The sequence below is a fragment of the Notamacropus eugenii genome, chromosome 3 (genome assembly GCF_028372415.1).
Source record: "Notamacropus eugenii isolate mMacEug1 chromosome 3, mMacEug1.pri_v2, whole genome shotgun sequence".
Lineage (NCBI taxonomy): Eukaryota > Metazoa > Chordata > Mammalia > Diprotodontia > Macropodidae > Notamacropus > Notamacropus eugenii.
Genome location: NC_092874.1, coordinates 98,924,422 through 98,941,463, shown reverse-complemented (window position 1 = coordinate 98,941,463; position 17,042 = coordinate 98,924,422). Strand labels below are relative to the sequence as shown.

Sequence of the window (17,042 nt, the reverse complement as noted above, 5' to 3'; positions counted from 1 at the left end):
CTCTCCCTAGAAATGGCTTTCAAAATGGTGGTATGTCCTATGTCAGATGGTGTTTTCCAATGTAAGATAGGGTAATGAAAGAATAGCAACAAATTACCCAACCTGGTCAATTTCAAATTGGCCCAAGTTCACACAGACCGTTACAGTAATCCCTTTGCAAACCAAATTCACTCTCATATCTGAAAACAAATTCCACTAGATTCCTCCAGGCTAAAGAAACTTTTTCTGGGAAGCTCATATAGTAGAGTATCCTGTATAGTTCTTTTTATTTAGAGCCTTATCAGAATGCCCAGGACCTAATTCTAACTGGAACTGAGCTAAGATTAATACCAGAATTAGATGCTATATGTTATCTTTTTAATGTACACATTTTAATGTGTACCTCACTTCTAGAATCTCTCTCCCACCTCTTGCTGTCTCCTTTCCTTCTCCCTCCTTCCCTTCCTCCCTTTTCTATCCATTACCTCCCTCTCCTATTCCTCTCTCCTTCCCGTTTCTCTTCCTTGTTTCTTTTTCTCCTGCTTTACACCTCCTTCCTTCACCCTCCATTCCTCCCCCTCTCCTTCTCTGTCTCTCTGTCTCTCTCTGTGTCTGTCTTTCTCTCTCTCTCTCTCTCTCTCTCTCTCTCTCTCTCTCTCTCTCTCTCTCTCTCTCTCTCTCTCCCTCCCTCTCTCCCTCTAGTCCTATTTCTCTCCCCAGTGCTCTTTCTCTACCTAGCCATTTACATATCTTTCTTCCCAGAGTTTAGGTATCATGGTTGTGCCTTTGAGTTTAGGTCTGGGGCCAGGTAAAAATATATGATGCCTCTCTTAGGAATGCTAATCATTTCATACAATCATAGATTTATAGCTAGAAGGCAGCTAAGATGTCATCTTACCCAATCCTATCATGTTACTGAGGCCTAGGGAGGTTAAGTGATTTGCCCAGGGTCGTTGTAAACGGCAGGTCCAGGATGATAGCTTCAGTTATGTTGAATATTATATTGAAATTGACATGACTTGTTCTATGAAATTTTCACTGAAATGTTACCTATTCCATGCTCAGAAAATCACTCTGCAACACCATAGGAAGGGAACATGGTATAGGAGCTTGAGATCTGGCATAAGAGTCAGAAATATCTGAGTTTAAGCCCTGCCTCTGATATATACTGACTGTGTGACCCTGAGTAAATCATTTTACTTTTCAAAGCCCCAGGTACCTCCTTTAGACTATGTATAGACAAATTGCTTATCTCTATCACTGTAGATTTTAACACCACGAATTCCTCACACCAAAGAAATCATGAATCAGGCTCAGATATTTAGAGTTAGTAAAAACATAAAGGATCATCTCTTCCCATCGCTTCTTTTTTACAGATGAGAAGACTGGGGCCTAGAGAAAACAGGTAAAATGCCCAAAATCAAACAGGTAGTAGGCAACAGAGTTGGGGTGACATAATAATAATAGTAGTAATGTCATCCAACTTTATAGATCTAATTATACTCATTCTTTGTTCTATAAATTTTTGATTCCCAGTTAGAAAACCTAAACTGAATTAATAAGAAATGTAATGCAGTTAAGTTTCCTTCTACTTAAAATTGTAAATTTGGACCAAGCACAAGATGCTTTAATGTAGAATCAGAAAAAGGAGCTTTCCAAGGCAAGTATCCAGATAGCCAATCTGCTTTCTTGTACATTTGTGCCTTCTGACTAATTGACTTGTTAACTATGCTAATATATTCATGTCTGTCTGCCTTTTTATTTTTCTTTTAGTAGATTGTGCTATGGGATTAAATGCCTAAGATTAAAGAGCAAAGGCTCACAGAGATTTTTTTTACCATCCACCTTCCTATAGGAAACCAGACTTGACATCCAAAACAGCTTATAAAATGTCTGGATATCTTCAAATATTTTATTTCAGCTGCAAATTCAGTTGCCTCTCAAAAGAAGGCCTTTTTTTAATTAGGTGCCACAGCCTAAGGGGGAAGAGCTTCAGCTTAGTAGATTTTGACAGAACCAACTTGAAAATAAGAATGCTAGAATTCTCTTAACATTCTCAGTTTATCTTCTACCACAGTTGTTCAAGACGCAATTAGCTCTGTGAGGACAGGGACAATATCAAAGCTTATTAAATCTGGTCTCTCTCTTGTGTTGTCTCTCAGGTGCGGCAGGAGGCCAGAGGGGATTTCTAGGTTGCATTCGCTCTCTCAGGATGAATGGGGTAACTCTTGATTTGGAAGAAAGAGCAAAAGTCACTCTAGGAGTGAAACCTGGGTGCTCAGGCCATTGCACCAGTTATGGAATGTACTGTGAGAATGGAGGCAAATGTGTGGAGAAGTATAATGGTTATTCCTGCGATTGCTCCAAGACCGCCTATGATGGACCATTTTGCATAAAAGGTAAGATGGTTCTAGTTGTTGCTGCTGCCATTTTTCCACACTTTATAGGCCCAAGGCATCCATTTAGTGACATTGGGTCAGCAGGTCACAGACAGTGCTTTACCTGGAAAGGAATGGTGCTCGAGATCCCACTACTGTAATAGGTGTGGAGTTAACTCCTTCATCATCTTTATTATCTAGTAATCTTCACAAAGGAAATAGTTGCACTCAATTTCTCTCACTTTCTTCTGGACATGACTTGAATGTCACAAACTAAATAGCCAGTTCTCACCTTGACAATGGATGGCGTGATGATTGACATTCAAAAGATAGATTAAAGTTTGAATCATCATATCACTGAGGTATGTGGGGGTCAAGATACCAAAGAGGCAGCATAGTGATGAAGTGAACAGAATTCTGGACTTGGTGTCTGGAAGAGCTAGGTTGGAATCCCACCTCAGACACTTCAAAGATAGCCTGGAAATGTCACAGTCTCTCTACATCTCAGCTGACTCACTGTAAAATGGCTGTGATAAGAGTACCTGCTTAGCAATGCTATTATAAGGATTCAATGAGATAATCTATGTACAGCACTTTGAGATATTATATAAATGTCCATTATAGTTATCATGATTGTTGCCATTCTTACACTAGCTCTTTGACCTTAGTGGTAAAACACACATTTATGTGTGTTTTTAATGATTCTGGTCTATAAGGAGTCTGAGATCAATCTAGCCACTTAAGAGCACCTCATTAGATCTCCTCTTGAGAATATCTTGGTCTTGTGAATGAAAACATGCATTCTTCCAAGAGACCCTGACCAATGGACAATCCAAGTTCTCCGGTAATGGTCAGGCAAACTAATTATGAATAGTCCCCTAGTTTCCTAATAAATAATTCCTTTGATTATATATATATATATATATATATATATATATTCTTTCTTTTCTATTCTATCCTTCATACCATTTGTAGGACAATCTTTTTGCTTGAATCAATCTGGTAAATATTTTACTTAGTTTGTCAAAAACCATCAGTGGTTCCCAAAAGGTTCAGTGGTTCAGTGGAGGAAAATTTTTTGGACATTCAGGGCTTTATAAAATATGGCATTACTCTCTCTTTCCAATCTTATCTCATACATCTTCCATTGTATTCCAGGCAAACTGAGTTACTCTGCCCCACAAATACACACTGTGTTCATATTCATCTTTGCATATATTCTTCACTCTACCTAGAATCCCTCCATTTCCCTCCTCCTCTTTCCTCCAAACTTATTGAGTCTGAAAGGTTACCTCCCACCTTCATGTCTCCTCCTACCTCTTTTCCCCCAGACAGTCATGACCTTCCCTTTTAGACCATAGGAGACTTTGTTTGCAGCTCCTGTAAATACACATATCCTATAATGTTAAGTATTATAACTCTCTGCACTGGTGTCATCCCCCATTTAGGGAAGGAACCACAGATTATCTATTTTTGCATCTAGTACAATTCTCAATTCACAACAGGTGCTTAATAGATGGTTGTTGCAGCAGTTGACTTTAGGGACCCAAAAGTATAATCCTTTCCTAAACCCTATATTAGTATGTGAGCTGGAATATTCATGTAACTTATTGATTACTTTATTTTCCTATACTTAAAATTAGATGAAAAAAGAGAGGGCATGGAAGGAGAGTTTCCACTTTCCTGGTTTATGAGTTAAATATGAGTTAAATCCCTGTTTGCTTTGTAAAGCCTTTAGGTGAAATTTTCAGTGAATGATTGTTGCATCTCTTAATAAGAAGCTTTACATAAATACCTCATTCATAGGGTCTGTGCCATGATGAGTACATGGAGAGTTATTTATACTGGCATTGGTCTTATACAATGCTACCCAGAGAGGATACATTGTTGGAAAATATCCTCTCTACATCCAGGCTACATCTGGCATTGCTTTTAATATGGTAATACAAATGATGTTAGATGGGTTTGAAATAGAAGAACCAAACAGCAACAAAACTGGAAAGGAATCCATTGAAGAAGACAATTTCACATTAACAGTATTATTAGAGAGTATCTTTCTGTTCCGAACGACAGGAATTCTGTGCTTTCTTTGTGACACACATTTGGGATGGGTTTATGGATTACATTAATTTTGTACTTGTAGAAATGACAGTCTTGCAATTACCATTCATTGTGCTTGGTGTTAATTTCACTGTAGTCATTCTATTGCCAAAGTAATGTCTGAAAGCAATCAAGTAAACACAAATGCTTGTAAGACACCACTACATAAGTACCAGTTTAAAGAAAATCACAGTCCTGGTATTTCTAGAGATTTAGGCTAAATACAGAGGCTCCTATAGAATCCCTAAGGGTTAATAAATATTATGCCTAAATGCCAAGACAGGGATATCTATCCTTAAGCTTGCATCAGTGTTAAATATAAAGGAAAATTAGGTTTTCTTCATTCCTTTCCTCATTGGTTCAAAGAACTTATCCAATATACATCTAAATACCCTTCTAAAATAATTTCTGAGCAAGATGAGTTTGAGTCTGATCCTATTAGGAGAAAAAATGCAAAGCTTAGTAAAAGTAGGTTTGAGGACACCCTATGGTCTCAGGTAAAGACAGATGCTGACTTGAGAAAACAGCGGTAAGACCCAGACCCAAAAAATAGGTTGTGATTGAAAATAACTGCACTTGAACCAAGGCAACGAGCCTTGGCATCTTTCATTGATGCAAGGAGCACCATCATGACAGTTATTTGGAGCTCTCTAAAGAGTTTCAACTGCTATCTTGGTGTTTTCTCTAGCCATCCCCCAGGCCACTCAACCCCACTCATTCTCACTCTTCTCCAATACCAGTGCAAGCTCAGTCTCCAAGAACAGTCACTGGCTATTGAGAACAGGACAAATTCCACATGGCAAGAGGATATAAAACCATGGCTTGAATATATATCGCAGGGTACTAGGAACATTTAGTCAAGAAAAGAAAAGACCTGGAGAAGATATAATAGTTGTCTTCCAGTAACTATAGGGCTATTACATACAAGAGGTTAGATTTACTTAGTACCAGAGTTCAGAACTAGGATCAGTAATCAAAAGTTGAAGAGAGAAAAACTTGGGCTGAATATAAGGAAAAGCAATCATTAAAGCTATCCAAAGAAGAAACTGCCCATTTGGTGGCAGTAAGTTGTCCATCAGTAGAAAAGGTAGATAATCATTTGTTATGGACCTTAGAAAGGATATTCTGCTCAGCTATGGGTTGGTGTAGAGCAGCGGTGTCACACCCAAATAGAAACAGATCCCTACAGGCCATATGTTGAATTAGAAAACCACAAATCAACATTATCTATATTATGGAGTTTTTTTTATTTTATTATTTCCCAATTACATTTTAATTTTGTTCAAGCAGCACTTGGGAGTTTTGCACGCACTTTTAACTGTAAATTTGATACCTCGGGTGTAGAAAATCTTTCTTCTGTGATTGTATGAATCTGTGGAATTCATTCTAGGTCTTTTTGGCTATCTTTTTACAGTAGGTTCTCATTATAAATGGTCTCACTGTTTGTTATTTCTAGAGATAGCAGACCAGTCTGGAAAAAAAGACTCCTTCAGTGATCCATTGAAACTAAGCCTGATCTTGGGGTGTTCTAGCCTGAACTAAGAGGCTTATTCTTTCTTCCTATTGATAAAAGAATCTCTCTGTTCTCTTGTGTTTGGGATTTATTTTGCAGCAATGATCATGGCACCAAGAGGGTAGTACAAAAGAAAGACCATTAGATGAGCCCTGAGCCTGGCATATAACAGGCATTTTATAAACACTTGTTGACCAGATTTGAAATTCAGGAGACTTGAGTTTAAATATCAGCCCCCTCACTCATTAGTTGTATGTCCTGAAGGCATTACTGTCTTAGAATAGATAATGTGGGCAAACCTTTCCAGTTCTGATGATCTGCTATGACCTTCAAGTCTAATATTACCTTCCTCAGCTAAGGAGTAGTACAGAAATACAGTTGATTCCTAATTATTCATCTCTATATTACAGATTGACCATGACCAAGACCAGATCTGTACAAAAAATTAGTCGAAATTTTCAATACCTTGAGACTTTGCACATGCCAATCCACAACCATGGTCACCTGTTTTCTTAATGCTGTATCCCTCCATCTACCTTATAAAATATCATCTAAATAGCCACAAATAGCTAATTCAATTCAATTTAGGAAAAAATGCACTTCTTGTATGGCAATGTGTTTGACAAGAACCTATTGACCCAAGTAAGATCACCAAGTGTGAGAGTAGAGAGAACAGAGGAAGACTGAGGACAGAGCCTTGGGAGATAGTAATATTTGTGGGGAAGGAGGAATATGATGAACCACTGAAAGAAACTTTAAAGGATTGCTCAGGTAGGTAGAAAGAGAGAACAGTGAATCATCAATAGCAAGGAAGGTGACACTCTCTAAGTGAAGGGAGATGAAATCATTATCAAGTTCTCCAGAAAAGGTAAAGGGAAGGAAGACTGAGATAAATTGTCTGCTTTATCAATTAAAAATTCGTTGGTGGAAGCAATTTCAGCAAAGTGCTGAGACAGATTATTTGGGAATGAGGAATGAATGAATCGTGCCAAAATAAAGTCTATGAGTATGTACTACTCTTTCTAGAGTAAAAGAGGTAATAGAAATATAGCATGATAGACTGAGGGATGATAGAAAATGTTGCCTTTTTTCAAGATAATGAATAGAAGATTAATTTGTTATTAATTTATCCCCTTTCAAGAGTTGTTGTATCTGATTCTTCGTGACACCATTTGGGATTTTTATTCTCAAAGGTACTGGAGTGGTTTGCCATTTCATTCTCTAGCTCATTTTTATATATGAGGAAACTGAAGTGCACAGGGTTAAGTGACTTGTCCAGGGTCACAAAACTAGTAAATGTCTGAGGCTAAATTTGAACTCAGATCTGCCTGACTCCAGGCCTATCACTTTATCCACTGTGCCCCCTGGCTGCTTTGTACCACCTAGATGTAAGAGTTATTGGGTATCAAATGTTTGAGATAAAAAATAATAATAACCACTCAGGTATGAATATCTGTGAAATTGAATGTTGGTCAGAGAGTTCTTACTTTCCTAATCTGTAAGACCAGCTGTGCATCTATACATAGTCCAAAAATGTCCTCTCTCTAGTAGCCATACCCCCTAACCGGGACAGGACCACATTTATCAAACTCTATATCTCTAATTCTCTAGTACAGAATGATACGACTTGACTGAGCCAAAAGTGCACTGGACTCAAAGTTGAGAGATTTGGGTTCTAACCCATGCTTTATCCATCTCTCAACCTGAGTTTGTACAAATCATCTCCCTAACTTGTGCAACAGATGTTTTACCTCAAAAATAGAGGAGTTGACCTATAAAGAGTCCTTCCAACTCTCAGGGTTTTCTGCATTATACTTAGAAGGAGAAAATAAAGGTTCTGTATAGTTCAGTGGTTTTCCCCATGAGAGTCTCAACCTTCCTGGTGTTCTTCAGTAGTCCAAAGACCAAAGTTACTACACTGAAAACACTTGTTCAGCATGCCAGATCCATGCACACTTACATCATTTATTTTCCTCAGCAGGTAGAAAGAAGCAAGCTTAGCATCTCCTTTATAAGACAAATTAGTTAAAACCGGAAATTACTGTTAATATCAGACTAGTGGCAACTAGATGGCACAATGGATAGAGTGTTGTGCCTAAAGTCAGGAAGACTCATCTTCATGAGTTCAAATCTGGCCTTCAATATTTACTAGCTGTGTGACTCTGTTTTCCTCAGTTTCCTCATCTGTAAAGCAAGGTGAAGAAGGAATGGCAAACCACTTTACTATGTTTGCTAAGAAAACCTCAAATGGGGTCACAAAGAGTGGGAAGTAATTGAACAACTGTATCAGATGGTTCACCTTCAGTTTTCCTTACTCCAATCCCACTTCACCTCAGAAGAGTTCCTTCTCTGCCTTAGCCCACATCCTGATCCTTCTGGGGTTTTTTTTGGGGGGTGTGGTTGTCTTTCAGAGTCTCCTCCATCTATGGGGTCATTGTTCTGGGGTTTCTCCTTCCCTATGGTCAGACAGTATATTGCTGTCTTTCCCTCAACTCCCCCTCAAAATCTCCTACTAAATTGGCCTTAAATAGCTGATTTGGGGACCATCTTTCTTGGTGCTTGCCCTAGACTCCAGAATTTCTAGGGATTACAACAATTTGCTTGGGGAGAAAGACAAAAAAAAGCATAGAAAATGGAGGAGAGACTGAGACTGCTTTGACTCAGAGGAGAACTGTTTGGGGGAATGAATGTAGGGGACTGGGGACTGAAGAGGAATGTGGAGGAAGAGTGAAGAGGTGGGAATGAGAACATCTTACACTCTGTTCTTCAAATCTGAGACGTTTTCATAATATTAACCATGATTTTAGCCCTTTTGGGCTACAGGTGACTTCTAAGAAGCGGAAAAAACCTTCCACTAGCACACATGTTGTTCACTAATATTTTTCACTTCTGCTTGCCCAGCAGTAAACAGAACTCTAAACTATGTGTGATTAAAAAAAAAAAAAAACATGAATCTCCTTTATCTCAGCCAAAGTCATAGCTGTATGATTACTGCTAAGATTGCTAATACACTGCTCCTCTCTCATGATTCTAAAAGGAACCTTCTGGTCTCATAAATTGTCCAGAATGTTTTGCTTTTAAATTACACACCTTTTCTGAGCCCCTGCAGGCAGACCTGTTCACCAAATACCACATTGTCCTTGAGCAGTTCATCATGTCTACAAGGGATAACTACCAGCCTTTGACATTCAATTTCTCCACTAGACAACATTTTTTATGTGTATATCATTTCCAATAGGTGGACCAGTCATCAGAGATTGAGCTCATTGTGAATTCCCTTTCTTAGCATGAAGATAGTATGAAGATTTCTCTACCCCACACCTCAACAAAAACAGAATCAATTTTGCCCTTTTTCTTTTCCTTTGTTTTTTTGTTTTTTAGCTTTAAAAAAGGAATATTTACCAAGAGGAAATAGCAAGAACAAAAGTAGAATCATGTCCCTCCAACATCTGGAAGACACACTCTCTCTTTTTCCCCTCATACCCCTGTAGTCTCTGGAGAGAGTGGGTTCACATTGAAATCAGAGACCACAAGGCAGTTAACCATCACAAAGTTGACTTCCAAATGTATCCTAGCCAATGGATAGTTCTGAGAAAAAATGATTATTTCTCTCTTGTATTTAGTACCTCATTATTGAGTCAGAGCCAAGGTTTTGCCCTTCTTCTACTTCTCCAATGAGAAATCAACCAGTGTGGGAAATCCTGGGTGGCAAAGACTTACCCCAATTAAAATCTAATCTGACAGTAAAAGAAATTCTAAATTTGAACTAATGGGAGGATCCCTGCTCATTGTGTTTACTCAGACAGGTCTGGGAAAATGTGTATTCTCCCTTTTGTCAGACAGGTGACATGGAAATTGATGTCTCTTTGACCAAGACATGGGTGATCCAAGTCACTATCACCAAAATCCTCATTGTAACATAGCTTACCTCCTATTATAATATTCATTCTCTCTCATTACTTGTTGACCAATCAGAGCTGATTGCCACCATCAGGAATACCCACTCTCCCAAGAGCACATAAACTAGAAGCCCACCACCATGAGAATTTTTTGGCATTCAAGAGTGTCACTGACCTCTTTCTTAAAATGCTAGCATTATTGATAAAATGGTAGATTACCTAGAAACTATGTATCATGAACATTTTAAATACCATAATGCCACTACATGTCTTAGAGAATCTCACAACTTTGCTACAAAGCTAGTACTGTGTTGACCTGGGTCCTAGCTGCTCTTTATACTTGTGCCATGGACCTGGTTTGACTGGTCATAAATTCTGGTCTGCACTCAGGTTCGCAGATATCTGGCTACTCTCCTGACCCTTCAAAATTAACAAGATTGCAGCCTGGACTGTTCTGTGTCCACTATCCCTCACATAATGGGGGTAAGGGATAGGAAATAGACATGTCAGTGACAGAAGCAGTGGAAGGGCTATATGCTGATGACTTCATGTCAGTCCTGGTAGGAAGAGTGAAGCAGTTAATTCTGTTTTCTGAGAGAGAGAAAAAAAATCTCTAAGAAGTTTTCTTGGATTTTAGTTCATTTTGTAAAATAACTGATAGTTTCTAAAATATTCTAATCCCACAGAGTTATGTTGACAGAGAGCTGGTCCTAGAGTCAGGAAGACCCAAGTTCAAATTTAAGCCTCTGTAGTGCCAGGCATTGGAATTACAAATAAGAAGACAGTGACTGCAGTAATGTCAGGGACTACTAGTTATGAACATTTTAGGTCCCATGGAAACTGAAAAGTGGAGCTTAGAGGTTATGGGAATGAAAATAGGGTTTGTTGCCACAGATGTATAGGTTATTCATAAATGCACTAAAATTCATAAATCAGGACCTGATTGTTTTCAGACAAATATAGCTACTGAGAAAGATTTAATCTTGTTGGTCTCTTTTAAATCCCCATACCTTCTAGATAAAGAGAAGATTAGGGGAGTTAGGTCACATATGGATGCCAAATAGAGTACAACCTCATTAATTTAGAGTACACTTAATTCATAATTGTGATAAATTTTGAAATATGCAATAATGAAGTTTCTATCTGTTCTAGCTAGGATGAAAACAGCTTGTTAGGAAAATTAATTGCTCAAATAAAATTGCTGGGGGAATTTTTAACCTACTTAAGAGAAGAAACTTCTCTTAAGTTAAATGCAACTTTTCACATTTAAACCATTTGTTATATTATTAGCAGCGTATTATTTTCCAATTTTTTTTCACAAGAAAGTCTGCTAAGGATTGTTATTTATAAAATCTTTATTACTCTTAACCACATAAAATAATAACAATAATAATTCAATCATATAAAGTTTAAATTTAGCAAAGTACTTTCTTGGTGATGCTGCAAAGAAAGCATTTTCTGAGAGGATTTTACTGAAAAAGAAAAAGAAACTGTTTCAGATTTGTGTGTCTTGAGCTAATTCCAAATATTGAAAGGGAGGCAAGTCACTTAACCTCTCTCTATTTGCGTCAGTTTCTTCAGCTGTAAATTTGAGATAAAAATAGCACCAATCTCCTGGGGTTGTTGTAAGGATCAAATGGGATAATATTTGTAAAGCACATTACATAGATCTTTGCTAATAACAGGATATGTGTGTATACACACACATATGTATATATATAATATGCATATTATATATATAAATGCTTACCCCTTTTCCTTGTCATCAGTCAGTCAGCACTCAGTTATTAAGTGCCACCTAAAGTAGAGCTGCTTTATTTCACTTTATCTTTGTGAATTCTATTTTATAGTACAGTAAAGGTATACTGAATTTGATACCTGAGAACGCAGGTTCAAATCTCAAGTCTAAAGACTCTATATCCCTTTTCTGGACCTTGCTCCTCTCGCCTGTAAGAAAAAAGCATTGAGCTTATCACTAAACTCCCATCCAGGTCTAAATATAGGATCCCATAAAATAATTTCTAGGAAAGCCCTTTGAAAGCATAAAACCATAAGTAATCAGTGTTGAATGTTGTCATAAACTTCCCTTGAATCCAAAGGGTTGAGGACATAGACACTGGACAGCTCCTGCCTGGTTAGAGCTTTGTCTAAGCCTCTACCTGTTAATTCAGTGTAAATGTTCCTTTACAAACAAAGAGAAACTGTACCCTTAGGGCTATTTAAATGAGCTCTTCCTCTAGAGTTTCTACTGCTGAGCCTAGCATTTGTAAGTGCTAGAAAGTGCTAGGAAGCCTTACACTTAGCCTTTTGTTACTTTCAGGGATATTCTCCTTGTCAGTCCATGGAATCACCAAGAAGATGAACTTTGGCTAATCCCCTGCTCATGTCGGGGAATTGTCATGAATTATTTGACCTGATTTGGAACTGGATCAGATCAGCCCAGGCCTCAAACAAGAGTGGAGTCCGAACCATGCCCTGGGGTCATAATTAAAGTCACTTAAAATAATATTAGGATCTTAACCAGCATAGTAGTTCACAGTAAATATGAGGTGACTGCTATGTTCAAGAAACCTTTTCTTAAAAGCCCCATTTAATCCAGGCTCTACACTCTTTCTCTGTCCCTTTGTTTGGTTCTGTGGAAAAAACACGAGACCTGAAAGAACATACCTTAGGACAAGATAACCACCCTGACTCTCTGTTCTGTAAAACTACACTACTTGACAGTGTGATTATAAAAAATAAAGGAAATAACACATGTAAAAAACTTAGATCCCCAATGCCAAATCCAAGTTTCTTTCCACTAGAAGACAACTGGGGGATACACTAGATACAGCCCTAGACTTGAAGTCAAAAAGACCTGAAGTCATTTAATATTAGAATTATATTTAAAATAATAATTAGTGGCTCAGTGAATAGAGCCCTAGACTTGGAGTTGAAGACCTGAATTCGACTTCAGACACTTAATAGCTAGCTGACCCTGGGCAAGTCACTTAACCTCTGTTTGCCTCAGTTTCCTCATCTATATAATAGGGATTTTAATAGCACCTACTTCTAGGGTGTTGTGACACTAAAATGAGATCACATTTGTTAATTGCTTTCCAAATGTAAAGCCCTAAATAAATGTCAGCTATCATTACTCCATTATACAATTCTTTTCTACCCACAATTATAGTCAGGGATAGTAAATTAGAGCTAGAAAGAAGCTTAGAGACCATTAAGTCCACTTCACTTATTTTACAGAGGAGGAAACTGGATCCCAGAAAGGAAAATATAACCTGGCCCAGGTTATAAAATTAGCAGAGCTATGACCTGAACCCAGAATCACTAGCTCCAAATCCTGCCCTCTGTCAACTACGCTACAATGCACAAAACCCCCCAAAATAATACAATAAGCTTTTTTTCTCCCTATATTACGGAGGAAAATAGTTGAGGCTTGATGTCACAAAGCAACAATGACATAACTAGGATGTGAATCCCGGTCTTTTGACTCCAGGCCCAATGCCATTTCCACTGAACGATACTAACTTCTTTTTCTATGTAGCCATAAAGTATGGTTTAAATATCACCTAATATTATGAGGAGGAATTTAAAAGCATTTATAAATACTTAATATGTTCTATGCATTTGACAAATTTCCCCAGATTCAAATAAGATTTAAAAGAAGTGGGAATATACCAACTATTCATAAAATACTCAGATGGCTCTACAGTATACACCTCAGTCCATCCATGCCTGCAGATCTTTTGTGATTCTTTTCCATGTCTTCTCATAAGTCAGACACAGTTTGCCTCACTTTCTATTGATATCAAAAGAATTATTCAGTTATTTCAGTTGTGTCTGATCAAGATATCATTTAAGATTTCCTTGGCAAAGATACTGGAGTGGATCACCATTTCCTTCTCTAGATCATTTTGCAGATGAGAAAACTTGAGGCAAGCAGGGTTAAGGGACTTGCTCAGGCTTACACTACTAGTAAGTGTCTGAAACCAGATTTGAACTCAGAAAGATAAGTCTTCCTGACTCCAGGTCCAGCTATCTAGCTGTCTCCACCAAAAAATAAATAATAATAGCAGCACAATTGATAATTCAAAATATTTCACCTAAAGCATATAAGTAAAGTCATCACTCCACCTTTAAGGTCAAAGTAGACCGATCTTGTCCTCTTTAAAATACTTCTGTTTTAGTCAGGTTACCTTTATAATGCTGTAATAAATATGTCCTTTAACTGAATCTTGCAAGGATAATTGTTTTTATTTTTTAAGAATATGCCTGACTCATTGAAATCCAATTAAAACTCTAATGTAGATTATGATTTTTTAATTCAATGTCTAGTTGTTTATTTGTTCATCTGTTTCTATTTGACCATAGATCTAGAATTAGAGGGAAACTCCAAAACCTTCTAGTGCTCATTTCACACAGGAAGAAACTTAGACTGAGGAAAGTTCAATGATTTGCCCAAGGTCACACAGGTAGTGAGTTTCAAAGGTAGGATTCAAACCCAGGTCCTTTGACTCCATTACTGGTGCTCCTCCCACCATCCAATGCTTTCACTAGACTCAAATATTTCAAATGCTCCCTTTTGTGATTACATACAGTATGCTGCTTGACTTATGGCTATCACTACTTTTCACATTTAATTTAAAATTAAAGAGTCATTTTCAGAGAGAGTTTATTTTCTATGATTAACAGATTTGTCATTGATCAAGATTTTCAGCTTTTGTGCTAACATTCAAATGCCATTACATGTCTTGGTTTAGCATTTGTTCTGCTTTATTTGCTTTTTATGCTAAAAGCTTAGCAGGATCTTAGCTGAATAGCTTTTTGTAGATTTTGAAAAATGGAAATGCGATTTGCAGAGGAGCAGAGAAGTCCAATAGGCTAGGCTCACTATGATGGTCATGAAATGGGCCTGGCCTTGAAGGTTACCAGGCAACCTTGGGCAAGTTCCTTTAGCTCTCTGGGTCTCACTTTGCCATAGGTAAAATAAGTGGGTTGGCTTAGATCATAGCACCTCAGAAAGGTCCTCAGAGTTTCAATCTATGACCTTTACAAGAACTCCCTCTGGAAAATACCCAAGAAATGGTCATTCTACATTTTCTTGAAAATCTCTAGGAAGAGAAAGCCATTACTCTGTGACCACCCATTCTACTTCTGGATAATTCTGTTAAACGTACAACAAGATTTCTTAACTTTCCTTAAACTAGTGTTTCTTGAACTTATGCTTCTGTTCTCTGTCATTTTTATAATGGAATTTCAATGTAATTGGTTTCCTTCATAATCTCATGTACTTTATTTTATGCATTTAAAAACATTTATTCAGAGAAGGGACTGGTAGGCCTCAACAACCTGCCAGAGGCATCCCTGACACAAAAAAAAAAGGCTAAAAACCTCTACCTTAGAAGATCCCTCAGGTGCTTTCCATGGGCAGCTAAGTTGTACAGCAGATAGTGTGCAGTGCCTGGAGTCAGGAAGATTAATCTTTGTGAGTTCAAATCTGGTCTCAGACACTTATTAACTGTGTGATCCTGGGTAAGTCACTTAACCCCATTTGCTTCAGTTTCCTCATCTGTAAAATGAACTGGAGAAAGAAATGGCAAACCACTACACTATCTTGGCCAAGAATACCCCAAATGGGGTCATGAAGGATCAGATATGACTAAAATGACTGAACAGTAAAAACAAAGGAGCTTTCCAGTGCTAACCTTCAATGGAATCATATAGTCAAGATAGACATTTGATCATTTCTGGACTTCTATTATCATTCTATATAATGAGATAACTTTACTTCTGTGCTTTTGAGTAATTATGAAAATAAACTCAGAAGAACCAGCAGTATAAATAACAAAATAAAGTCATGTAATCAATATATACCATAGTACAGATTATGATCCATAGTACAGATTATAATTTATTTTTGTAGTGCTGCTACCCTAAAGATTGTCTGTTTCTCTTAGGGCTCTGAGCAAATTCCTAATATATTACATTCTATCAGCAAGTTACATCTGTTTTCCATCCTTTCCCATGGCACTTCTGTATAATTGAGTGGGGAAGACCCTCATAGCCAGATGTGAACTGAACCAAACTAGGTATTTAACTACAAATGCCAGATACCAAGAAATTTCTTTCTATTTTTCTATCATGCCACTTATGCTCTATGTCCACAGTGCTGCAATAATAAGGAAGCAAAGTATTTTCTATTCACCCATTTTGGGGGGAAGGTGGGAGGAGGGACAGTAAAACAAGGGACATAGTAAGTCTAGTCAAATTCCCCTGACATTGGAGTCTGCTAACAACTGATTTATTACAAAGCAGGTGATTTATAGGGTAAATATAGGTCATGGATTGTGGCTTTTCTTATTGATGAAATTCATGCTTTGAATTACTGATTGATGGCTGCACAGAAATTGCAATGGCCCTGTTCTGATCTGGGGCAGATAATGCAGCCTGAAATAAGCCATGATGATAACTGGATTCTACAGTATCCAAACAAACATTGGAAATTCTCAAACTACTGCTCACCTTTTTAGCTAAAGGGAAAGAGAGGATATAGGTTGGATGTCTTCAATGTGGAACATTCAGTTCAAAGCAACAGGCATTTTTAAGGTGTCTTTTGTGTATGAAGCATTTGTTAAGCACAAGGGAATCAAAAATTGGAAAACGAGTTTTTTCCCTCAAGGAACTTAAAATCTGATACAATTAGATGAGATGAACTTGAGATGAAATTAAATTAGATAAGTAAATAACTACATGCATTTATATATAAATACATACTTTTTAAAATCAGATATTTAAATCCTTTCAAATAAGGGATCTCTCAGTGAGGAAATGTTCTCTTCCAAAGCAGATCAGTAATTTAGATTTTTAGAAAGTGGTCTAGAGCACTGAGAGCTTTAATGGCTTGCCCAGATTCACACAGCCAGATTGTGTCAGAAGGAGAACTTGAATTCAGGTCTTCCTAATTCTAAGACCAGGTTTCTGCCATATTGAGTAGGAAGGGTCAAATAGTAGTCATGAAAGATTCCATAATTAAAATAGTATATGTTTATAAGGCACAATGGATAGAGTGTGGGCCTGAAGTCACAAAGACTCCTCTTCGGGAGTTCAAATCCAACCTCAGACACTTACTAGCTGTGTGACTGTGGGCAAGTCAAGTCACTTAGCCTCATTTGTCTT

General features: G+C 37.6%; 1 protein-coding gene across 1 annotated transcript in view; it reads left to right on the top strand.

The window, feature by feature from the left end:
* Positions 1–17,042, top strand: part of CNTNAP2 (contactin associated protein 2) — a 2,725,119-nt gene that overhangs the window by 2,467,044 nt on the left and 241,033 nt on the right. The window contains exon 18 of the mRNA XM_072652434.1: positions 2,142–2,378. Within this exon, the coding sequence (XP_072508535.1) occupies positions 2,142–2,378 (237 nt within the window). The remainder of the gene's footprint in view (positions 1–2,141; positions 2,379–17,042) is intronic.